General features: G+C 41.1%; 4 protein-coding genes across 8 annotated transcripts in view; 2 read left to right on the top strand and 2 right to left on the bottom strand.

Annotated features, from left to right (window-relative positions):
• LOC105027450 (zinc finger protein OZF-like) overlaps positions 1-24,777 on the bottom strand; it is a 541,343-nt gene that overhangs the window by 326,072 nt on the left and 190,494 nt on the right. The gene's annotated exons all lie outside the window — the stretch shown is intronic.
• The window catches only part of LOC105027448 (zinc finger protein 501-like), a 164,401-nt gene that overhangs the window by 6,350 nt on the left and 133,274 nt on the right, over positions 1-24,777 (top strand). The window lies entirely within an intron of this gene.
• Positions 2,364-6,785, bottom strand: LOC114829786 (cytotoxic T-lymphocyte protein 4-like). 2 transcript variants are annotated; one of them, XM_029116026.2, is made up of 4 exons: positions 5,139-6,785; positions 4,572-4,967; positions 4,100-4,239; positions 2,364-2,918 (listed from the first exon to the last, which is right to left on the bottom strand). In XM_029116026.2, exons 1-4 carry the CDS (start codon positions 5,290-5,292, stop codon positions 2,832-2,834), a joined length of 777 nt encoding a protein of 258 aa, XP_028971859.2. In that variant the 5' UTR covers positions 5,293-6,785; the 3' UTR covers positions 2,364-2,831. The 2 variants fall into 2 exon arrangements, 1 of the variants encoding a protein (XP_028971859.2); XR_004574843.1 differs by lacking the exons at positions 4,100-4,239; positions 4,572-4,967; positions 5,139-6,785 and adding an exon at positions 3,424-3,799 and having other exon boundaries at positions 2,830-2,918.
• LOC105027441 (zinc finger protein 420-like) lies at positions 12,466-17,537 on the top strand. Of its 2 annotated transcripts, XM_029115984.2 has the most exons (4): positions 12,466-12,577; positions 13,802-13,866; positions 13,996-14,275; positions 15,311-17,537. In XM_029115984.2, exons 3-4 carry the CDS (start codon positions 13,999-14,001, stop codon positions 16,765-16,767), a joined length of 1,734 nt encoding a protein of 577 aa, XP_028971817.2. In that variant the 5' UTR covers positions 12,466-12,577; positions 13,802-13,866; positions 13,996-13,998; the 3' UTR covers positions 16,768-17,537. The 2 variants fall into 2 exon arrangements, with proteins under 2 accessions (XP_028971817.2, XP_028971816.2); XM_029115983.2 differs by lacking the exon at positions 13,802-13,866.

Here is a 24,777-nt window from a genome sequence, read left to right as displayed (position 1 = left end):
AACTGTATTTCTGTATCCTGATTAAGGTTATTCCCTGTACTGTTAATAAATTATCCAGATCTGTAAGATGTATGCTAACCTAATCTACTTTGAATCAGGAAATGAGCAATTGTGTATTCTGATTATACGGTTATGTATAGTTTGTTAACAGGAAATGTTTGCTGGATGTCAATAAATGCTGGACCATGATATGCTGGAGGTTCTTAGAAAAGGTAGCTAATCTTTCATCACAAGCCAAACATTTGAAGGGTTATGTGTTTCACGGCCTACATTATCCTCAATGCTCCTCATCAGTCAAGTCCAGAAAACAAGGGACGGTGTAGCACCCTGGAACTCAGGGATGATCAGTCTGGTCACTTTGATTTACATATGTGTATGTGCCTGTATCAGTTATCATAAGCACCCATAAGGTGTAGGTCGTTTAACACAAACCATACAGTAAACTTGTGTGTTCCTGGGTCCTGGGACTCAGGAACTCCCAAGTCTAGTCATTTAGACGTACTTGTGTGTGTGTCATTACACAGCAGCCCACCATCTGGAGTACGGAGATGGACGAGGAATGCCGTAGTAATCTCTATTCCAAAGTAACACAATTTATGCCAATCAAGTAATGAAGTATTTACATACCAACTATACCATAAGTATTTAATACACTATAGCACGAAAGTGTGGAATCTGAGCATTAACAATTACAATATGTACGTTTCATTGGAAGTGAATGTGCCTAGATAATGAGAACAACAGAAACATCTGTTTAGATTATCTCTCTGTAGGTTGCGCTCTGATAACCACAGGAATGTTTACAGTGACCATCTGGCATGGGGGGGATAACTTCTAGAAACATGATCTGTGCTAGGTAGAAACGCCATAAATGTATAGGCTAGCTGGCAACTATCTTTACAGTGAGAAGATAATGGAACGTTTACCGAATGATATCTGTCCTGCAATTTTCCAATAACCCTGAGCGAACTTCTCCCTCGATTTGATATGGGTTCTACATTATTTCACTACTATACGAAACTGACGATTTCTAACAAAGTTATGCCAGGAGCTTCTGTTAAAGATAGACTCCTGAATATGACTACAACACAACGTGTTGGGAGGTCTCTTTAATGAAGAAAAACTCAAATAACTTTTTGGAGACATGGCTATTTATCCTAAAATCAGACATATTTAAAACACTCCCCCAAATAGTCCTTAGAATTACTTTACCCTGGCAAACACTACGAACACAAAGGGTGGAGTCACTGGCTCGTTGTTGTCAATTGGGCTGTACTCTGCCCTCATTCAGGGTGGTTGCGGTTGGTGGGGGTCCCTTTGGTTGATGCTTGGCAATGTGGGTGGATTGATTTCCTGCCTGTTAGGCCCTGTCCGGGGCCTCCCCCAGATAGGGCCACAGTGTCGCCGGACCCCCCTGTCTCAGTCCCAAAGTCTTACGGCTGCTATATTATTGTGCTGGGGGATTGGGTCAGTTCTCCTTCCCCACTAAGTTCTCCTTCTCCACTATAAATCCTTGTTGATATGAGGAATGCATTTTCTGAATTTTCCCAGTCTCCTCCCGTTTTGAACTTAGGAGGGCATGAGGTCCTGGCCCACACCTGAGGAGTACCTGGCTTGGGGGACCCGTTGCTGTCCCTGTCCAGAGTCCTCCTGGTTCTGTTGCAGATCGAGATGATCCCTGACGATTTCAGCTGACACCTCCCCCTCCCCTGTGTTGTCCCTGTCCTTGTCCATCTGGTCATGCTTCCTACATGGACTAGGTTTAAATAGACTCAGACCACATGCATTTATTAATTATTACAATTGTAATCTTAATTTGTTCACCAGGCACAGCCAGAAGAGGACTGGTCACCCCTCTGGTTCATCTCTAGGTTTCTTCCTAAATTTTGGAATTCTTAGGGAGTTTTTCCTAGCCACTGAAATTCACCACTATAGTTGTTTGCTCCTTGGGGTTTAAGGCCGGATGTTTTGTAAAAGCACTTCGTGACATCTGCTGATGTAAAAAGGGATTTATAAATACATTTGATTGATTGATTGACAGGAACTGTCCCACTTATTCAATGCAAAAATCTCTGAAGTTTAAATTACTGCCAGGCCATTGCATGACTCACAACTCAAGCTCTAAAGAGAAATATACCGTAGCCTTGAAATGGATCAGGGTTAAAAATGCTGCCTATTTTTGAGAACAGGGTTGAAATCTTGCCTGTGAACTTAACCAACGATCAACCACTTCCTGGTTGGGGGATCATGACAAGAAGAAGAAGAGTGTCTGTGTTTTTCCATAGAGCTGCTTCATCACTGACAGTTGCCGTGATGAAGCAGCTCCATAATCATGAATAGTAAATAATAAAATTGTGGAGAATATACATTTTTATTTATAATTTAATAAATAATTTATTTTGCCCTCAAAACTTTCATTTACGCTCCACACATCATAATACCAGACCCCAAGTAATCACTGGCCTCGACTGATTATACGTATATATACAAATATTTTTTTTACAAATATTTTTTCACTGTGAAAAAACACTTATTTATAATTGTATATTTGTTGTTTTCAACAAACAAAGAAAACATTTGCTGTTCTTCCCCTTTAAAACAGGATTTGTGAAAATCCCCCAACTAAGACAGAAATTATCAGTTTAAAGTTGACAAATGATTGACAACTTTCTTAATCTCTTCCTAAAATGTGGCTGAACACTTGTCTGTACATTTCATGCAACTTTCAAAGTTAGAAAAAATTCTAACCAAGAACAAAAAAGATAAAATGGTGAGTAAAAATATATGAAAGGACTGAAAAATCCTCATTGGAAGTTACCAAAACCAAATCCTCATTGGAAGTTACCATAACCAAATCTTCCATCATTTTGTGATATCATTGGTGCTATTCCTCCAAACCTTTTCTTCCTCTGTAAAACCTAGGAGGTGAAATGATCAAAAAAGTTTCAGATGACAGACATCAGACACTGAAACAAAATTGCTTTTGTTGTCCAGTTTCCATACTATGTGATAGGTTCTCGTAGTCCAGTTTCTGTACTGTATGTAACAGGTTCTTATAGTCCAGTTTCCATACTGTATGTAACAGGTTCTTATAGTCCAGTTTCCATACTGTATGTAACAGGTTCTTATAGTCCAGTTTCCACACTGTATGTAACAGGTTCTTATAGTCCAGTTTACAAATTGTATGGAACATGTTTTAATAGTAGGAGTGTTGGTCTAGGATTATTTTCACACATGGTCTAGAGTGCCATAGAAAATATATTTATTCCTTCAAATATTCTCTCGTTTTGAATTATTGTGAAATATTTTCAGATATTCAACCAAAACCTAAAATTACATAGTCTAAGTAAACAAATAACAGAATATTTCTATACTTATTTAATTTACAAAATGACACCGCTGAAAAAGTGATTGCCCCCTTACACTCCATTACTGGTGGTGGTCCATGACTGCAACCAAACGCTCCTTGAAGTTGTTGATCCGTCTCCCATATCCTGTCTCTTTGCAATAAAACATCCCAAAACATCCCACTACCTCCACCTTGCTTGACCTTTCATATGGGGTCAATCCTGTGGAATGTAGAGTTTTGTTTTTCCTGGAATAGCATATTATTCCTAAAACACGAAGAGTCTTCATAGATTCTTCTAAGTTCGCTTTGGAAACTTGACTTTTTGAGCAGCTTGAGACTCTGACGAACATCAAGTACTGCTTTCTTCACAGAATCCTTCCACAGCGAAGGCCTGATCAACCACTACAGGAAGCTTCTGGTTTCAGTCATTGTACAGAACAATGTGTGCAAGGAGGCAGTCACGTTTCTATTGGGTTGTTTCATTAAATAAAGGATATAATTATAAAAATCTGCTGCTATCTCTCTATTTAGGTTCCCTTTCTTTAGTATTAGTTATTATTAAGTTCTTATACATTTACGAAAAGATTTGAGAATAAGTGAGCATGCATATTTTTATAAGTTAGAATAAATATTTTTATATGTAATGTAATCATATAATAAGCCAATCCAATCCTAAATCAACACTAAGATCCTCAAAAGTTTTTCAGCATAGTGTGGAATGTCAAATCGTTGGTAGTTGAATGGGCTGACCTGGTACAGGACAAAGGCCACATTGGAGACGACCATCAGCAGCAGAGACACCCAGGCCACACTGACTAGAGGAGGTCTGGTCCATAGACTTCCAGAATCATCTCTCCTCTTGGGCTCCAGGGCAGGGCAGTCTGGCTCCTCTAAAGAACGTGCAGAGAACATGTGAATTTCTACTGGTCCAATGATGCGCAAGTTCTGGGGCACACCAGTTATGTGGATATATCAGGTCACTAATGGCCCTCAATGGCTCAGGGGGGCTTATCTGGGTGAAGTTATATAGCAAAAAAAAGGATGTAATCCATTAGATGGATATCTGGGAATGAAACTGCCATCCCAGAACTAATCTCCATTAATTGGTCAGATGCGCAATTACATTTACTTTGTCAGTGTTACTGTAGATTAGTTCACACTAATTTGTGTAAAGTTCATGTAAAAAGACATGTTCTCAATGTGTAGTAGGATGCAGTCTTACCTGGTATGTAGAGAAGGGTGCCATTCCCGAACACTCGGAGGTATGGTGGGGGGTACATGACCTCTATGGCACAGCGGTAAAGGTCAGTGTCGTTGCCCCGGAGACCAGAAATAGTCAGGTTCACCATCCCTGCCTCTACCTGGCCTCTGCAGAGCACTGGGGTCTCTCTGTTCCCAGCCCCCACTCCCCCTCTCTCTCCCTTCGTCTGGAAGAGTGTCTGGTTGTGGCTAAAGGAGGAGGTGCACACCTCCTGCTCCTCCTCTTCTCCAAACAGGCCACGGTACAGGGTGACCCGTAGCTCCTCCGGGACATGTCTTCCAATGTGGTTGTAGGAGCAGCAGAACTGCACCTCTCCATCCTGGCTCACCGCCCGGTACGTCTGGAATACCGTCAGGGCTGAAGGAAGAGGAGGAGAAGAGGAGAACATGGAGACATCAGGTCCCTCGCTGGAGGTATTCATCTGGGCATCAAAATACAAAATATCAATGTTTCCAACTCTGCTCCAGTTCCAGTAGTTACTAAACATGTACCTTTATTAGGATTTTTTATCATGTTAAAAATCCTCACCATTCGATGTAGGGAGACAAAGACAGAGACCTGTCAGCAGAGCTAGACTCATAATGACTGGATGAAATGGCCCTGCAGAATAATGTGGCAGACTTTTATATAACCCATCGTTTTGGAAAGAGATCGAGCTATAATGCATACGCCACAAAGGCATGCATGTGTCTCAGTGCCAGTAAAAGAAACCACCCAATCACGAATACAGATGATTATTCTGGTTAGAGATTCCAGTAATAACGGAAAATATGCAAAACATCGTCAGTGCGCAGAACAATGAAAATATCAGTCAAACTGAAAAATGCTGATTTGTGAGATTTTCAACATTTTGGTGTGGCGATATCATTTTCAGTTGATCCTCTGTGTGGTGTGCTTACAATTAAAACTGATGATGTAGTGGAGAGCAAATGTCATCTCCAGAGAATTTGTCCAACTTTCAGAAATTCCAGAAATATAGATGTTCATAGTGTGTATGTTTGTAATGTTAATGGCTGCTGTAGAATATAAATAAATCACAAATCATGTAAATACATCATAAATCATGTAAATATATCATAATGCTGGTTAAACTCTGGACAACTCTGAATGTACCCACCTAGAACAGCAGGAAACATAACAATATGCAAAAAATATACATTAAGAGCATCTGCTAAATTACTAAAATATAAATGTACTTCTTTATAAGCTGTATTACAGTAGCAGATGTTTAGCAGCAGTTTTTTAGTTTTGAAATTATAGACTGATATAAATGCAATACAACATAATTTCTATGCTGTTGAATGCTTTTGTTTATATAATATGTTTGCTTGTTAAAATAAGAATCAGAATCATCCTTATTTACTAAAACTTCAAACTTTACTTGGTGTAAAGCTGTTGCTAGTGGGTGAGAAAAAGAGACAGGACACACAAAATGTACTGAAAGTAGACAAACATTTATACAAGAATGTAAAGTGGCTTCATATGCATAAGCTAGTTCAGCATAAACCTGGATTCAGTGTGGACGAACACATTCACAGGATCCATATTTATTTACTGTAAGTCTGCTAATAATTCATGTTTTTTAGAGAAACGACCTGGAACAGATTTAGGTTAACTGGCTCGCTCAGGAACAGAGCAACATGTGGACCACAACCTTCATTTCCGTGGTCCATTACATTCTAGGCATCTAGAATTATCCAAAAGACTTCCTGTAGCACTTCAGATTAAGGGCCTTGTTCTAGAAGTTTCACCTTGTCTGTTAAGGGATTCAAATTAGGAACATTTTGGTTACTGGCCATCTAACATATATCACCTCCAATAAGCTATCTGCCATCTCCAACAGAGGTGAACTATTTGGGGAATAGGTTTAAACTTTTTTATGGATGACCAACTCACGTGACCATAGCAGTTGTGTGTGGATGTGAGGCAGTGTGATCACATCAATGCACGGAGATCTGGGTTAGAGCGTCTTGGAGCAGTTACAGCCCAAACCACCAGGAACATTTCACTCGCTTCTACATTTTATGAAGCTGTTTCTACATCAGCAGCTGTAACAAAGTGCTTATAAAGAAACGCAGGATTCAGAAGACAATATGGTCCTGTCTGAAGGTAACAGTATTGTGTTTCCTGATGACATCACCAAAAGGCAGCATATACAGTGAAAACAACAATGGTCCCAGAACAGAACCAAGAGGAATACCAAAGCATACCTTTTATTTGTCAGAGGACAGAAAGTCCACAGTTACAGACTGATATCTTTCTGATGGGATCTAAACCAGGGAGGAACTTGTAGAAAAACATGGGTTTCCAGTCCCTCAAAGAATGTAGTGATTGTGTCTCAGTGCAACCTCAGGTATTACTCTCCTCTGCCTGAGGGGTAGAGCGGTGTTTCCTACAGGACTCAGCCTTGGTAAAGGGGGGAAGGATTGTTCCTAGGAGGGGTCTGAGTGCAGTCTTTTTATTTCTGGTAGAACAGATGGTCACTTCTGGTAAGTTTTTTGACACAGGCATTTGGCATTTGTCAGTTTAGCTTTCTCATTCTTTACCTTGACAGTAAACGGTAAAGCGTGCACCTCAGACAGAATGTGACATTGTGTTGCTGCGGTGCAAAGCCTCATCGGCGGTGTACAACCGCTGCAGAACAGCAGTGCAGGAAACACCTGGGTCAAAATATTTCCCCAACTGGTCTTTGCTCCGCTGCCACTCATCTCTGAAACTGCTGAATCTAGAGGGAACACTTCTAGTGAATTATAGTGAGCCGCTGAATCGTGAGAGCCAATCCCTAGAGAACACTTCTATAGAATTATAGTGAGCCGCTGAATCGTGAGAGCCAATCCCTAAAGAACACTTCTATTGAATTATAGTGAGCCGCTGAATCGTGAGAGCCAATCCCTAGAGAACACTTCTAGTGAATTATAGTGAGCAGCTGAATCGAGGGAGCTAATCCCTAGAGAACACTTCTAGTGAATTATAGAGAGCAGCTGAATCGAGGGAGCTAATCCCTAGAGAACACTTCTAGTGAATTATAGAGAGCAGCTGAATCGAGGGAGCTAATCCCTAGTACAGAGAGAAAACTGCACCAGAAATGATGTAAACAGGTCACCTGAACTGAATTGTGACATCAGTTGTTGACGTGCATCGGGGGGCCTTGTGTGGTCTAGATAGGCACCCTCGTTTCTCATTCTATAGAAATACGTCAGCTTTGGTTTTTACCACACATCCTCAACGTGCGCTACTTCAAACTCCCCATCCAGTACCTGAACAAGCAACACGTTTCTTCCTCACGGTGCCTCTTCAGTCTTAGGCGTCTGCTGTTTCCTTTAAAGCTGTGGTAGGTTAGGGTGTGTTGTAACTCTGCAACTGCTAAAAGAACATGCAGACAGTTTCGTCAGATCCTGTAATATTATGTTTAAGTGTCCAACTGTTTCTAACTTGGTGTTGAGCCAAACGTCATGGGCAAAAGCCTAACAGTGGGTAACAGTGTAATTTCTGCTGGTTATTCAAAAGTGACTCATCACAATATGATTGTTTGCATCACTGTATAACAGTTTCGTCTCCCCTTAGGACAGAGGCTATGCTGCCTGTGTAATCACTCACGCAGCAATAAACAACTCAACCTGATCATCATATTGTCTCTGTGTGACTGGTTAAGGTCTAATCTTGATTTTGGTTTCAGGTCTGTGACACACCTCCTTAAAAGTGTTGTTGCTCTAGATTCTGCCTGAAGACTCCTGCTGTCACTGCACTAAACCCACCTGTTCTCCCTGTTCTCCCTGTTCTCCTTGTTCTCCCTGTTCTCCTTGTTCACCCAGTTCTCCCTGTTCTCCTTGTTCTCCTTGTTCTCCCTGTTCTCCCTGTTCACCCTGTTCCCCCAGTTCTCCCTGTTCACCTTGTTCTCCCTGTTCTCCTTGTCCTCCTTGTTCTCCTTGTTCTCCTTGTTCTCCTTGTCCTCCCTGTTCTCCTTGTTCTCCTTGTTCTCCTTGTTCTCCTTGTTCTCCCTGTTCAACCTGTTCACCCTGTTCTCCCTGTTCACCCTGTTCTCCCTGTTCTCCCTGTTCTCCTTGTTCTCCTTAGGTTATGGTATAAAACTCCCATGGTCTTAGGTTATGGTATATATTGTGCAGGCATGCAGATATCGACACCAATATTTTAAAGAAGTTATGAGGATGAAGGATAAATGACCCGACAAATAAATAATTGATTTTGTATTCTTAATATTGGAAGACAACAATGGCTTTACAATCTACAGTAATATAACCATCGGTCAGAGAGGCACATAGCTTTGATGTCTTGCTCTTGATGTTAACCAGCCATACAGCAAACATGTTAGTGGTTGGGTTGAGAAAATGTAAAGCAGTTTAAGAGAGACTTCATGTGTCATTAAACTGCAACATCTCAATACAATCTAGATTGAGCAAATTTGTATTTCATAAGAAAAAGCTGGAACTATTGTTTTGCTTTCGTAAAAAAATAGCTTTTCATGTTTTGTTTGCCTGGTAGAGATTTTCTTTGTACTTTCACGATCCCTAACAGACACGCTTTCCCTGCTTATACGATGTCAACAAACGATTACACAAACTCGTATTTACCAGAAGAAATACATTTTTACAATGATATTTACCTTTTGTTGACCACATTCATGCCGGTTAACTGGATTACCTGTAGACACCTGCACTGAGCAAGCAAGACATTGAGCCATGGGGATCAGAAAATAACTGTCTAAAGACCTGCGTAAGAAGGTAATGGAACTTTATAAAGATGGAAAAGGATATTAAAAGATATCCAAAGCCTTGCAAATTCCAGTCATTACTGTTCAATCACTTATTAAGAAGTGGCAAATGCGGGGATCTCTTGATACCAAGCCAAGGTCAGGTAGACCAAGAAACATTTCAGCCAAAACTGCCAGAAGTATCTTTCGGGATACAAAGAAAAACCCACAGGTAACCTCAGGAGAAATACACTCTGGGGAGATCTTAAATGTGCGGTTCATGCAAAATGACCAAAGACTTTGCATGACCTGGAGGCATCTTGCCAAGACGAATGGGCAGCAATACCACCTGCAAGAAATCAGGGCCTCATAGACAACTATTACAAAAGACTGCTTTCTGTCATTGATGCTAAAGGGGGCAATACACAGTATTAAGAACTAAGGGTATGCAGAGTTTTGAACAGGGGTCTTTGTTGGCACGTTTTGTTTTATTATTGTACCATTCTGTTATGACCTACAGTTGAATGTGAAATTAAAGACATGCATTTTGTATTTTGCATATTTTCTTAACAAATGGTACATATATTACCAATTCTCCAAGGGTATGCAAACTTTTGAGCACAACTACATACATGAATTTGCTTCTCCAATGTTATCCAGAAACATGGGCAGTTGGTCATTGGCCAATGATATTGCGCTGACACTGTCAGGTTTTGGCCCGATAGAAGCCTGCTTTATCAAAAATATATTCTTATGATGGTTCACAGTAACTCAGTTTATATCTGATTCATTCTTCTGTCTTACTGTCTATCCTGCTCCATGTTGAAAGACATTCCCAGAGTTCACACGGTTTTTATGGTTATATGGTTACCAGGTTTATATGATTATATGGTTACAAGGTTTATATGATTATATGGTTACCAGGTTTATATGATTATATGGTTACCAGGTTTATATGGTTATATGGTTACCAGGTTTATATGATTATGTGGTTACCAGGTTTATATGATTATATGGTTACCAGGTTTATATGGTTATATGGTTACCAGGTTTATATGGTTATATGGTTACCAGGTTTATATGGTTATATGGTTACCAGGTTTATATGGTTACCAGGTTTATATGATTATATGGTTACCAGGTTTATATGGTTATATGGTTACCAGGTTTATATGGTTATATGGTTACCAGGTTTATATAGTTATATGGTTACCGGTTGTGGTTACTATTACAGGTGCAGGTCATAAAATTTATTAATTAATTTATTTCAGTAATTCCATTCAACGAGTGAAACTTGTATAATGTATACATTCATTCCACACAGACTGATATATTTCAAGTGTTTATTTCTTTTAATTTTGATGATTATAACTGACAACTAATGAAAACCCCAAATTCAGTATCTCAGAAAATTTGAATATTGTGAAAAGGTTCAATATTGAAGACACCTGGTGCCACACTCTAATCAGCTAATTAACCCAAAACACCTGCAAAGGCCTTTAAATTGTCTCTCAGTCTAGTTCTGTAGGCAACACAATCATGGGGAAGACTGCTGACTTGACAGTTGTCCAAAAGACGACCATTGACACCTTGCACAACGAGGGCATGACACAAAAGGTCATTGCTAAAGAGGCTGGCTGTTCACAGAGCTCTGTGTCCAAACACATTAATAGAGAGGCGAAGGGAAGGAAAAGATGTGGTAGAAAAAAGTCTACAAGCAATAGGGATAACCGCACCCTGGAGAGGATTGTGAAACAAAACCCATTCAAAAATGTGGGTGACAGTCACAAAGAGTGGTCTGCAGCTGGAGTCAGTGCTTCAAGAACCACCACGCACAGACGTATGCAAGACATGGGTTTCAGCTGTCGTATTCCTTGGGTCAAGCCACTCTTGAACAAGACACAGCATCAGAAGTGTCTTGTCTGGGCTAAAGACAAAAAGAACTGGACTGCTGCTGAGTGGTCCAAAGTTATGTTCTCTGATGAAAGTAAATTTAGCATTTCCTTTGGAAATCAAGGTCCCAGAGTCTGGAGGAAGAGAGAAAAGGCACAGAATTCATGTTGCATTGAGTGCTGTACATGCTCATACTTTTCATGTTCATACTTTTCAGCTGGGCAACATTTCTAAAAATCTTTTTTTTGGTCTTAAGTAATATTCTAATTTTCAGAGATACTGAATTTGGGATTTTCATTAGTTGTCAATTATAATCATCACAATTAAAAGAAATAAACATTTGAAATATATCAGTCTGTGTGTAATGAATGAATATAATATACAAGTTTCACTTTTTGAATGGAATTACTGAAATAAATTTACTTTTTGATGATATTCTAATTTTATGACCATCACCTGTATATAAAGCAATCATGTCCTGTTTATGACAATATTGTATTTTACATGGGCAATGCAGTGGTCTTTTGTGGCTCATACTACCAACACCAAGGTTGTGGGTTTGAATCCCACTGAGGTCACAAAACAGTATATGTATGAACATTGTTAAGATGGTCATTTGGTAGATCAAAGAAACTCAAGGTGTGAAAAGTTACAAAGTTGAAGGGTTAATGGGTTAAATGGTTAATACAACATATATTAGTTCACAGATTTGGGTCATTCTAGCAGTGCCAGTAAACGCAGCTTGCTCAGGACAGACAAAGGAAAGAGGAAATGGAAATGTTCAGGAGACTGTACTAAGTGATTATATGCTAAAAAAATCAAGGAGCACTATGTATTTGCAATTGTTGCTGGCATTTCCCTCAGCCCATACCATTGGCCACAATGTAACTCAATGGATATGAAATACATATTGCCCTGTACAGAAAAAATATATTCTATACGCTGCAGTGAATGTATTGTAGGAAATGTTCTGTATATTTAATTGTTTTTGAGCTATGAGGAAATATGTATTCCATATTCAGTTATTCGAATTATCTGAATTTTGACCTTGGAACATGTTTTAATATCAAGTTTTATTAAACGTACTCCTAAATGTGATCAAATGTTAATTGTTGTTAATGTTTTGCGAGGTACATTTTCGTTAACAATTATTTATATTTATGTCAGTTCTGAAGTAATACGTTGGCCTCTTATTTTAAAATTGTCCTTATTTTTGTGAACCGGAAGTGTTTTTTAATGTCGCTCATAAAACGCTGATCGTTGTTAGGCATCTTGAGCAGGCTGCACTGGATTGAAAACGGGTTTTGTGTAGTTTTCGAGACAGCCGGAACAATTTGTGAAATACGCACAGAACGTCGCTGAAATGGTAAGGGATTAACTACTTATGCCTTGTACGACGTAGGTAATTATGCCGTACGTTATTTTCACGCAATCTCGTTCCGTTACTGGACGCAGGAAAGTAAATGAATCTCAGATCGCATACTTGCATACTATGTTGCATGCCAAATAAATGTGCGAGAAGACTAGAACGTAGTGATGGCCATTCGAAGCTTATCGTTCTTCTAGCAGCAGGATATTATGATGGCAGCACTGATATTTTCTTTATCACGATAAAAGCCCTCATTGAAATATATAAGGCAATATAGTTAACAATCTGGTCTGTATATTTAATGTCCGTTCAAATTTTTTTATTGTCTGTTATTTTTCACCGACTAGATTAACTACATTTCCTTTCAATTATGATTTCAATTATGGCTTTTATTGTGATAAAGAAAATCTTAGTGCTGCCAGTATAATATCTTGCTGCTAAAATAACGCCAATGAAGCCTCCCGTCTCAAACCATAATATGCTGAAAATGGCAAGCCGAAAGTCGGATGTTCTACTATTTCTGGATGCGTGCTTCCAAAAAAAAATCCCATTGATAGTTATTGTATCAATGTCATTCACGAATGTTACGAGGGCCATGCCACCTCTGCAGCCGAGGTGGGAACGTAACAAGAATGAAATAAAAAACGAACGTTGTTGTGCCATGAAATTAAATAGCTTTGCAAGTGTGAAGTCCGTCTTCAGTCTCGCTGGCATGGGCTCAATTCTTATGACTATTTTAAGTAGTGAGACAATAGTAATAGCTTATAAGCTATTAAAACGGCCAGTGGCAAAAGCCATACAGTTCATAGATGCTATTTGTAGTGGAAGTAAACTTGGTAAGAAATGTTATCAGTTTAGACCTCAAACTCTTGAGCAGCTGAAATCCTGTATCAATCAAGAACGGGAAAACATTTCACTTTCAAAAATACAGCACCTGGCCTCCTGAGTTCCCAAACGCTTAACCACTACTCTGCACATTTGCAGGGTGTCAGTATAGCCTCTTGGCATTATATAATCTTGTCACGCATTAACATCATGCCAAGTTTGAATATTTCATTAGACACCATTAACCATTGTGTTAAACTGAGTGACTTTTCTAATTAAGTTTACCTCCACCACAAATAGCATCTATGAACTGTATGGTTTTTGCCACTGGCCGTTTTAACAGCTTATTAGCCATTCGTGAATGACATTGATACAATAACTACTGTATCAATATAGGTGACAATAACTGACCGGTCGGTCGCCCTCCCGCTTATGTGGTCCATCAAAAATCCGTTCGAACTGTAAGGAAAAGTTTCACATTTGACTCTTAAATATTGCTGTTTATATTGCTGTTTATTTTATTTTCAAAATCGTGTTCGTTATTTTTCTTTCATTGTGTTTCTTTTTTATTCTCTGATATGGTCTTTTAGCAGATGGAGGCCAAACCCAGCCTGCTGCTCTCCTTACAGACTGAACCCAAACAAGAATCCCTAGATTCTGATTGTGACAGTGGAGCTCAGTGCTCATTGGTGGATTCAGAGATGACATCAGTAAAGCTGGAAGACAAAAGTCAAATACTAGGACTGAATGTTAACATTAAAGATGAAGAGGAGAAGAAGATGGAGATCAACAGTCACACACTGGGACTGAATAATATTAAATGTGAAGAGGAGGAGAAGGAGGAAGAGATTGAGGATCTAATTAATCAAGGTAAGTAGTTTATGAAAAATATTTGGTGTTTTTGGTGTTTTTTCTCATGTAACTAGTATGTGCTATTTCATACAGCCTGTTTATCCTACCATACCGCTCAGAAATTACATTCATATACAACTAATTTGTGAACTGTGATTACGTTCAGAATGAACTTCAGTCAGAGCAATTACAATTCGTTATCAACATATCCCCAGTGCTATTGCTCCTCAATGTCTTGCTATTACGTTGCCCCTCAACGTTTCTCTATTATGTTGGTCCTGAAAATGAAAAACTCCTCGTTACAAACAACACTTACGGTTTAGGTTAACCATGACGGTACTAGCGTTAGGGTTAGGATAAGCCTCACAGTGCTTAGAGGTTAGTGTGGTTGGAATATATAGTTTGTATAGTGTTTACCTTAGTAAGAATGTACTCTGTCAAAAAGTCAAGGGAGAAAGAAAAGCTTTATTTAAAGCACAGCAGCAGAGTTGTCTGATGTTACGTGTTCAATCAATATCACTGGAAAGATGGTTGCTAGCAGTTATGTACATCGAAGGACATGTCTGCCTAGCACAGATTGCATCTCAAACCCCTGTGCCAAATGGTCAGTGCAAACATTCCACATTCCTGAGGTTGGCAGACTTGGACGTCGGCAAACATCATACATCAGTTTTTCTTACGGTATGCCAATGGTGGTCAGGGCTCTTAGTTACTTAAGGAAAAGGTCTGTTTTAGCAGTATTTAATTCCTTAATTCTAGGTAATGATACACAAGAACAGCAGCCACAGACTGTAATACAATATATAATACAATACAGAAAACCTGGAAAGTGGACCCATGTAACTCATTGTTGAGAATTATAACTACCACAAAAATCATTTGCTACTTTAAGGCAAATGTACATTACATTTTGTTAAACAAACGATTCCTTTTTTTTTTGTCTTCAATTGTTCTATGCTTTAATTTCAGAGTACATTCATATATTAAACTGTGAATTTCATAGATTAACTCTGTGTTGAGGACCATCTAGCTTTTCTGATGTCTGTCACACAGATGAGATTCCTGAAGTGGAGACGCTTGGAGAGGAACAACAGGAAGACCACAATGATAAGAAGTCTCACCACTGCCCCCATTGTGAAAAACATTTCTTATCTCTATTAATGTTAAAAAAACATGTTAACATACATACTAGAGAGAAACCTTACTCCTGTTCTGAGTGTATGAAGTGTTTCATTACATCCTCTCAACTTACTATTCACTGGAGGGTACACACAGGTGAGAAGCCTTACTCCTCTTCTGACTTTGGGAAGAGTTTCATTAGATCAGTTAAACCAACTATTCATCAGAGAGCACACAAAGGTGAGAAGCCGTACTCTTGTTCTGATTGTTTTAAGAGTTTCTCTAGTTTAGGTTACCTTAAAACTCACCAGCGCATACATACTGGAGAAAAGCCTTACTCCTGTTCTGATTGTGGGAAGAGTTTCTCTCAATTAGGTAGCCATACAGCTCACCAGCAAATACATGCTGGAGAGAAGCCTTACTCCTGTTCTGACTGTGGGAAGACCTTTCTTAGATCATCCGATCTTACTAATCATCAAAGAGTACACACAGGTGAGAAGCCTTACTTTTGTTCTGATTGTGGGAAGAGTTTCTCTCATTTAGGTAACCTTAAAACTCACCAGCGCATACATACTGGAGAGAAGCCTTACTCCTGTTCTGATTGTGGGAAGTGTTTCATTACATCCTCTCAACTTACTATTCACCAGAGAGTGCACGAAGAGAAGCTGTACTCCTGTTCTGACTGTGGGAAGAGTTTCTCTCAATTAGGTAGCCATACAGCTCATCAGCAAATACATACTGGAGAGAAGCCTTACTCCTGTTCTGACTGTGGGAAAACCTTTATTAGATCATCTGATCTTACTAGTCATCAAAGAGTACACACAGGTGAGAAGCCTTACTTCTGTTCTGATTGTGGGAAGAGTTTCTCTCATTTAGGTAACCTTAAAACTCACCAGCGCATACATACTGGAGAAAAGCCCTACTCCTGTTCTGACTGTGGGAAGTGTTTCATTACGTCCTCTCAACTCACTGTTCACCAGAGAGTGCACACAGCTGAGAAGCCTTACTCCTGTTCAGACTGTGGGAAGAGTTTCTCTCAGTTTGGTAGCCTTAAAGCTCACCAGCGCATACATATTGGAGTGACTTTCATTAGATCAGTTAAACTTACTAGTCATCAGAGAGTGCAAATGGGTGAGAAGCTTTTCACCTGTTCTGTCTGTGGGAAGAGTTTCATTACATCCTCTCAACTTACTGTTCACCAGAGAGTGCACACAGGTGAGAAGCCTTACTCTTGTTCTGCCTGTGGGAAGTGTTTCATTACATCCTCTCAACTTACTATTCACCAGAGAATGCACACAGGTGAGAAGCCTTACTCTTGTTCTGTTTGTGGGAAGTGTTTCTCTCAATTACCTGGCCTTAAATATCACCAGCGTATACATTCTGGATATTAAAGGGATAGTTCATCCAAAAATCATATTTCAGTGGCAGTCCCCTTCCTCCCTGTAGGTCTTTCATTATTCAGCTCTGTCTCAGTCAGTAATTAGCGTTATTAGCATCGTACAAATTCATGAATGGAAACCGTACATACCCCTAACCCAAAGCTGCATTGCAAAACGGAAACTAAAACACTCCAAACTAAGACAATTGTTGTATACCTCAAAGAACATCAATCAATCACATTTATTTATAATGCCCTTTTAACAACAGCAGTTGTCGCAAAGTGCTTTTACAGAAACACCCGGCCTTAAACCCCAAGGAGCAAAAAACTGTTGTATTCCACGAAAACTAAGTTGTAATTTTCGCAATACAATTCTCTTTTCAAATAAACAGGTACTTCCTGTGTTTACTGATCAGTTGTATCAATCCACACATTCCTTCAGAATTAGTCAGTGCATACACAATAAACAAAAGTTAGTGTTCACTAGCTAGAAAGCAAGTTACATATTTAATCTTTGATATTCACCTCGGACAGTCTCCTTGGCGATGGTAAACACGTTAATCCACAACCCTTACCAGGAATATCCTGAGGCAGTGTGTACTTTTGTGTATTGTAACATAGCAATCAGAAGTATTAGTTACAATGTATCTTGTCTCCATGGGTTGTACTGGGTAACTTGATGGACTTGCCTCAGTCCTCTTCAAGGTGAACGGGTGCCATGATCCTCTGTATTACCATGTGTCAGAAAATTAAATGTTTCTCCCACAATACGACTGCATTGTGTTTTGCATTCACCTGTATGGGTAACACCAAACTGACCAGGTTTTTCATCTCTATTTATCAGTCCTTCCTCTAATCTAATATATGGAATTGCTCAAGAGGTTCACGTCCTTTTAAGCAGCACTGTTTCTCTTTATCCACGGAATTTCTTATTTATATTGAAACCTTAATTAAATGCATAATAATCAACATGATTAAATGGATGGTAGACAATGTATTTCAACCAAACAAGGATTAAACTGAGGTGTTAGTTATTGGTGACAAAGCAAGAAAATGACAGCACATTTGTAATTAGACCCAAAATAAACACAAGTTAAAAATCAAGGTCTGATATTAGATCTTGCGTTACCCCAAGTAAAGGAGTTCAAGTTTCTCGGGGTCTTGTTTGCGAGTGAGGGGACAATGGAGCCAGAGATTGGCTGGAGAATCGGAGCAGCGGGGGCGGTATTGCATTCGCTTTACCTTACCGTTGTGACGAAAAGAGAGCTGAGTCGGAAGGCAAAGCTCTCAATATACCGGTCAATTTTCGTTCCTACCCTCACCTATGGTCATGAAGGCTGGGTCATGACCGAAAGAACAAGATTGCGAGTACAAGTGGCTGAAATGGGTTTTCTCAGAAGGGTGGCTGGCTTCTCCCTTAGGGATAGGGTGAGAAGCTCAGTCATCCGTGAGGAACCCGGAGTAGAGCCGCTGCTCCTTTCATCGAAAGGAGCCAGTTGAGGTGGTTCGGGCATCTGGTAAGGATGCCCCAAGGACGTCTCCCTAGCGAGGTGTTCCAGGCACGTCCAGCTGGGAGGAGACCTCGGGGTAGACCCAGGACTAGTTGGAGAGATTATATTTCGACACTGGCCTAGGAACGCCTCAGGATCCCCCAGTCAGAGCTGGCAAATGTGGCTCGGGAAAGGGAAGTTTGGGGTCCCCTGCTGGAGCTGCTGCCCCCGTGACCCGATACTGGATAAGCGGATGAAGATGAGATGAGATGCATTGGTGAGACGGTTTCTCTGTGAGCCATGTCTGTCAAACCATTGTGTTTCCCCCCATTTTATTTCTTTACAGATTTGATTCAGTCTACGTGGAACAACAATGTAGTATAAAAATATTAAGACTTGCAATTAATAATAATTAATGTATAGTAATAAGTGCATTGTATACCTGTACCATTTAGAGTAAAGAGAAACTGAGAAAGTTTGTACGTAATGTTTTGCAGAGTTGAAGTTAAACACGGCTCAAGTGTTAGAGAAGCAAGGAAAGACCTGATAGGTGGGCCTTTCCCAGGACAAACTGGACAAACTGCATCTATGTGAAGGAGATCAGTGTAGTAACCAACTGTGTGCATGAGTGGAAAGTCACTAGAACAGAGCCTGGGGGGGGGTAGCAGCCTGGGGGGGGGGTAGCAGCCTGGGGGGGGGGGTAGCAGCCTGGGGGGGGGGTAGCAGCCTGGGGGGGGGGGGGGTAGCAGCCTGGGGGGGGGTAGCAGCCTGGGGGGGTAGCAGCCTGGGGGGGGGTAGCACCCTGGGGGGGTAGCAGCTTGGGACAGCACATGATAAATGAACAGGAGTGTGAGAATGGAGAAATTCCAACAGTGGTGGAATTAGGTAGGCTTCACTTTTTCTCAGAGGCAGAGGCCCAGCTGCCTATGTCATAGCTTTGGATTGAGGAAGCACCCAAGGTCATAAGGTTACATCAGAACCTAGTAGAAGGTCATGGGGTTACATCAGAGCCTAGTAGAAGGTAATGGGATTACGCCAGAGTCTAGTAGAAGGTCATGGGGTTACGCCAGAGTCTAGTAAAAGGTAATGGGATAACGCCAGAGTCTAGTAGAAGGTAATGGGATAACGCCAGAGTCTAGTAGAAGGTCATGGGGTTACGCCAGAGTCTAGTAAAAGGTAATGGGATAACGCCAGAGTCTAGTAGAAGGTAATGGGATAACGCCAGAGTCTAGTAGAAGGTCATGGGGTTACATCAGAGCCTAGTAGAAGGTAATGGGATTATGCCAGAGTCTAGTAGAAGGTCATGGGGCTACGCCAGAGTCTAGTAGAAGGTCATGGGGCTACGCCAGAGTCTAGTAGAAGGTCATGGGATTACACCAGAGTCTAGTAGAAGGTCATGGGGTTACGCCAGAGTCTAGTAGGTCATGGGGTTACATCAGAGCCTAGTATAAACTCCTAGGATTAGTTGGAGGCATTAAAGGGAGGAACTGAGGGATGGGTTTGGTATTGTGTATCACTTCACATAAGATGTGTGTCTTAGTTTTCTTTGTAATCCTTCTTCATTTTGATACCTTCTGTATGTCACTACTAATTATTGCCTGCAAGCTTTTATGAAGTAATAAACGTCTGTGTTCTGAATTGTATTAGTGTGTTTCTGTGTTCTGACTCAACCCTAGAAACCCAGGGCACAAAGTTGGCCAGAAATGTACTTCATTGCAACATCATTACTTTTTACTGTTTAATCACTTTGAAATTCAATGTATGTACAAACTCTGTGAAAAACATGTTTGAAATGAAGTGTCACCTGTATCTGTTGTGGAAAATTGTTCCCCTGTTTCCCGCCAACAATCTCAAATAAGGTGTTTGTGAACTCAAAAGTAGACTTTACTGACGTCATAAAGCTGTGCTGATCTGCAGAGCAACCAAGCCATGTTTGTCTGCAGATAAACTGACTTCCAAACCTTAGACACACATTTTTATACAGTATGGTTTTACAATGATATTATGTCCTCCCATTATGCTAATTTCTGGATGGATCCTTCTGGAATCTTCCATCAATGTTTTTCACAACCCTCTGGGATTCGCTCCCCCAGCCACTACTCATCATGATTCAGCATATTCTCTGAAGTGGAAGGAATTCCTTATCTATGGACTCACTCATCCTCCCAAAGCATTCGAGGACAAGCAACAGGTCATTCTGACATCCACATGAAATAAACTGTTGTTCATTAGTCACATCAGTACAGTAAGAAGAAAAACTGAGCACAGCTGTTGACCTTGACACACATAGAAATCCAAACAGTGTACCTTATTGTTCATCAGTCTCCCTTAACAATTAAATGTGGAAAAATCAAAGACAATTGGACTGTTTGAGGAAATGATATGATCCCTGGTAAAATGTTTCATTAACACCCAGTTGATATGCAAGTGATCACGAGACAGGTTAATGTGAGAAATATCCCTACATATACACAATACAATTATCAAAGATCTAGTGAGGTTGGAGGAATGCGTGACACCGTTTACCTTGGTAGTTGTCAAGCTAGTATTTTATCATCAGACAGATCAATAATCTGATATTCCCTGAGTTAATTAGCTTTAATAGAGGGACCTTTTGTTCATTTCTGTAGTTATTTTCACTGCATTTTATTTTTGTTGTGTGTCGAAGATTATGACTTTCTGTTCATTGTTCATTTGGATCCCCATTCATTCCTTTAAAGCAGCTGTTCATTTGGGGATTTTTCACCAGGTTAAATTAATAAGCTTGTTCTTACAGTAGTGATTTTACACTGTTGTATTTACTTTGGTGACGTGAGGGAATATTCTGTAAACTGCATGCATAATCACGCTCTTTATGAAAATATATTAATGTGCAATCCAGACACACAGGTGATGAGTTCTTGAATGATGTAATCCACACACCCACAGACAATGAGTCCCAGAGAGTGTATGATCATCGTGATGTGTCCTGAGAGCCAACAGCAGGGCTCCTCAATAGAGCAGCATCCTGTGTCCAGAAACGTAGGACCCTGAAACGTAGGACCCTAAAACGTAGGACCCTGAAACGTATGAACCCTGAAACGTAGGACCCTGAAACGTATGAACCTGAAACGTATGAACCTGAAATGTAGGACCCTGAAACTTATGAACCTGAAACGTATGACCCTGGACCGTAGGACCCTGAAATGTAGGACCTTTTGGGTTCACTGGAAGTGTGACCTGAATATGACCCATGAGGTTATCATGAGTTACTGCTTTAAATTAAGGACACTCAGGAAGAGACAGAGAACAAGAGGTGAACCCCGCCCCAGGGGACTTCCAAAAAGGATGGTCAGATGGCGTGATGTGTGAGAGTTTTGTATAAAAAGCCATGGTCAGGACTTAGAACTTAGGGGTGTATCTGCAGAAGGACCTGGCTTTGATGTCTGTCATTGTTTTGGGATTCACACGTTCCTGAGTTGAAGTGAATTTGTTTTAGTCAGAGTGGACCTGATTTTCCACGACAGTAAGACAAAACATTTCAACTCAAGGTCATGGATCATAAACAAATTGTTCAGTGTTTTAAATTTCATTGATGTGAAATATAACCCTGTTAGCTATTTGACCTTGTGCAGATAAACTAGTTAAATCAACTGATGTATAGAAACACTCTGTTGTCTGTATCGTCGTGTTTTTGTCTGGAAAACAAATGGAGAATTAAACTTCACCCTGACTGATTTGCTGATAATAGAACCATCACTTGACCTACCACGGCCATTGGTTCTGGTATTGTTTACATGGTTGTAGGCTGTTTACCAGGAGATGGACTTCTCACTATACAGGGGCAACCAGTACTGCTCGCTGTTCTTACATGGTTCAGTTGTCGAAAGCACTTATTCCTACCATTCCATGGGTCTGCAATTTGTCCGCTGAGGCGTCAAAACCGAATGCCTTCCCCACTGTCTCTCTTTTATGTCATACATCCTCTATGATGTCTGCCCCAGTATCAGTGTCAATTAAGTCCTTATCATTGGAATGAGAGGGGCTCGAGACCTACAGTAATCAGTATTGTCAGTGCTGTTGTTAAGGATGAGAGCCCTCCACAGCTCATACTTCTCTGGTCCAATTCTTCCTCTCCTTTTGCGATCACCTCTTTTGAACCCTTTAACCTGTTGCAATGGCTCAGGGGAATCGGCCCTCCACTTTGACCGCCGTTGCTGCGCTCAGGATCTCCATTTGCGCTTGTGGACTTTTTCAAGTACTTGATCACCTGGTTGTACAACGAACGTCCTGGTTTTCTGGTGGTGGACCATGAGGTTGTCGTAGCTGTGAATACACACGTCTTAAAACAGAGGTTAGTCCTTTCAAATACGTTTTCAAGCCTCAAATCCAGATGCCCCTGTCTCTTTGCATGTTATGGCTAATACACTGTTTTCTGTTAGCTCTTTCAACAATTCCTGCTCTTGGTGAACATGTGCACATCTGTTCCATCAAATCTGCTGTGAGATGAGTGCCATTGTCAGATGAATGTGTGGGGAAAACGACAAAACGCAGAAAACTTTCTTTAGCCAGATATTTCGCAACGGATCTGGCGTCACAGTTAACAGTGGGGAAACGCTTCCACCCAACGTGAAAATCTATCAGTAACAACCAGGCAGCATCGCTTGTTGGCGTGCCGTGAAATCATGTTAGTGTAGTCAATTACCAAGTGGGTAAACGGGCCCATGGGAGGTGGCATGGTCCTTGTGCTCCTGGGACCTCTGGCATTTATAAAGGACATTTTAACAATTGTTCTGCGCAATTTAGAATAAACCAATCAGCTGACAATTGTCTCACCCTCTCCCTCCTTGGAGAGTGGCAAACACTGTGTAAACCCTCTACACAACAAGGTTATCGAATGCGTATGGGCCATCACTTTCCCAGAGCTCGCATGGCACCACAGGCTGGAGTCGGGGACCTGCATGCATCCTCTGGAAACCCAGAACAGGTGTTCAGAGACTGCTGCTTTTTGCATCTTTAGTACAATTCCAGTGGGCAATCGCTACAATCTACTAAAGGGATTTGGTGAGACTCAACTGGGGTCAAAGATTCCGCTGCCTGTTTGGCCTTACGGTCAGCTAGAGGATTTCTACGGTCAGCTAGAGGATTTCTACGGGCACCTAGAGGATTTCTACGGTCACCTAGAGGATTTCTACGGTCAGCTAGAGGATTTTCCTGTGACACATTGTCTCTGCTTTCTGTACGTGCTTCACATTTGACTACTGCAGAAGCTGAGGGTTATTTTATAGCATCAAGCCTATTTCTAATCAAGTCACAATGTTTAACAGGGGGTCCTGCAGGTCAGGTATCCTCAAGCTGCCCACACACCCGCCCAACTACACACCACACCAACCGTACACACCCGCCCAACTACACACCACACCAACCGTACACACCCGCCCAACTACACACCACCCGCACACACCCTCCCAACTACACACCACACCAACCCCACACACCCGCCCAACTACACACCACACCAACCCCACACACCCTCCCAACTACACACCACACCAACCCCACACACCCGCCCAACTACACACCACACCAACCGCACACACCCGCCCAACTACACACCACACCAACCCCACACACCCGCCCAACTACACACCACACCAACCCCACACACCCGCACAACTACACACCACACCAACCCCACACACCCGCCCAACTACACACTACACCAACCCCACACACCCGCCCAACTACACAGCACACCAACCCCACACACCCGCCCAACTACACACCACACCAACCGCACACACCCGCCCAACTACACACCACACCTACCCCACACACCCGCCCAACTACACACCACACCAACCCCACACACCCACCCAACTACACACTACACCAACCCCACACACCCGCCCAACTACACAGCACACCAACCCCACACACCTGCCCAACTACACACTACACCAACGGCATAAGCAGAGTCACTATATACGGTCAGTCGTATGTCATTCCCTAATATTTCCCTCTCCACTGCTCTGGAGGCGATACAGTCGAGGGCGTCGCCATCGTCTTTCGTGGTAAGTATCTCAGCTGGGTTGACAACTGAACACCTCTGAGTGATGATAATGGGTGCAGTGAGTAGAACTTCACCGCCGCTCACCCTTATCAGATGCTTAGGCTCTTCTGTTTGCCCTTTCTCATCCGTTTCCCCCTTTCTGTTAACCACGTGTTCCTCTTTGGTGGTGGCATACAGGTAGGTCCCGAAATATTCGGACAGTGACAAATGTTTAGTTTTTTTGGTTGTTTACCACAGTGAAATAATTAATATGGGGTTAAAGTGCAGTGTCTTAGCTTTAATTGGAGGAAAGGTTTAAGAATCACAGCTCTTTAATATGTAGCCCACTCTTTTTCAAGGGACCAAATGTAATTGGACAACTGACTCAAAAGCAGTTTTATGGACAGGTGTGGGCTTTTCCTTTGTTATTTCTTCATCAATTAACATTCAAACCAACAACAGGTAAGCGAGCAACAGGTTAAATTTCAGATTACTGTTGATA

The sequence above is a fragment of the Esox lucius genome, chromosome 20 (genome assembly GCF_011004845.1).
Source record: "Esox lucius isolate fEsoLuc1 chromosome 20, fEsoLuc1.pri, whole genome shotgun sequence".
In the NCBI taxonomy this organism is placed as follows: Eukaryota; Metazoa; Chordata; class Actinopteri; order Esociformes; family Esocidae; genus Esox; species Esox lucius.
This window is presented reverse-complemented; position numbering and strand designations above follow the sequence as displayed.

Bases quoted from the DNA above. Each gene is read 5' to 3' on its own strand.
- LOC114829786 (XM_029116026.2), bottom strand. From the start codon at position 5,292: ATGCCTTTGTGGCGTATGCATTATAGCTCGATCTCTTTCCAAAACGAT. The intron at 4,968-5,138 runs GTGAGGATTTTT...CTCTTCCTTCAG, and splicing joins TTGTCTCCCTACATCGAATG to CCCTGACGGTATTCCAGACG. The intron at 4,240-4,571 runs GTAAGACTGCAT...CACGTTCTTTAG, and splicing joins CACCCTTCTCTACATACCAG to AGGAGCCAGACTGCCCTGCC.
- LOC105027441 (XM_029115983.2), top strand. The intron at 14,276-15,310 runs GTAAGTAGTTTA...TCTGTCACACAG, and splicing joins TGAGGATCTAATTAATCAAG to ATGAGATTCCTGAAGTGGAG.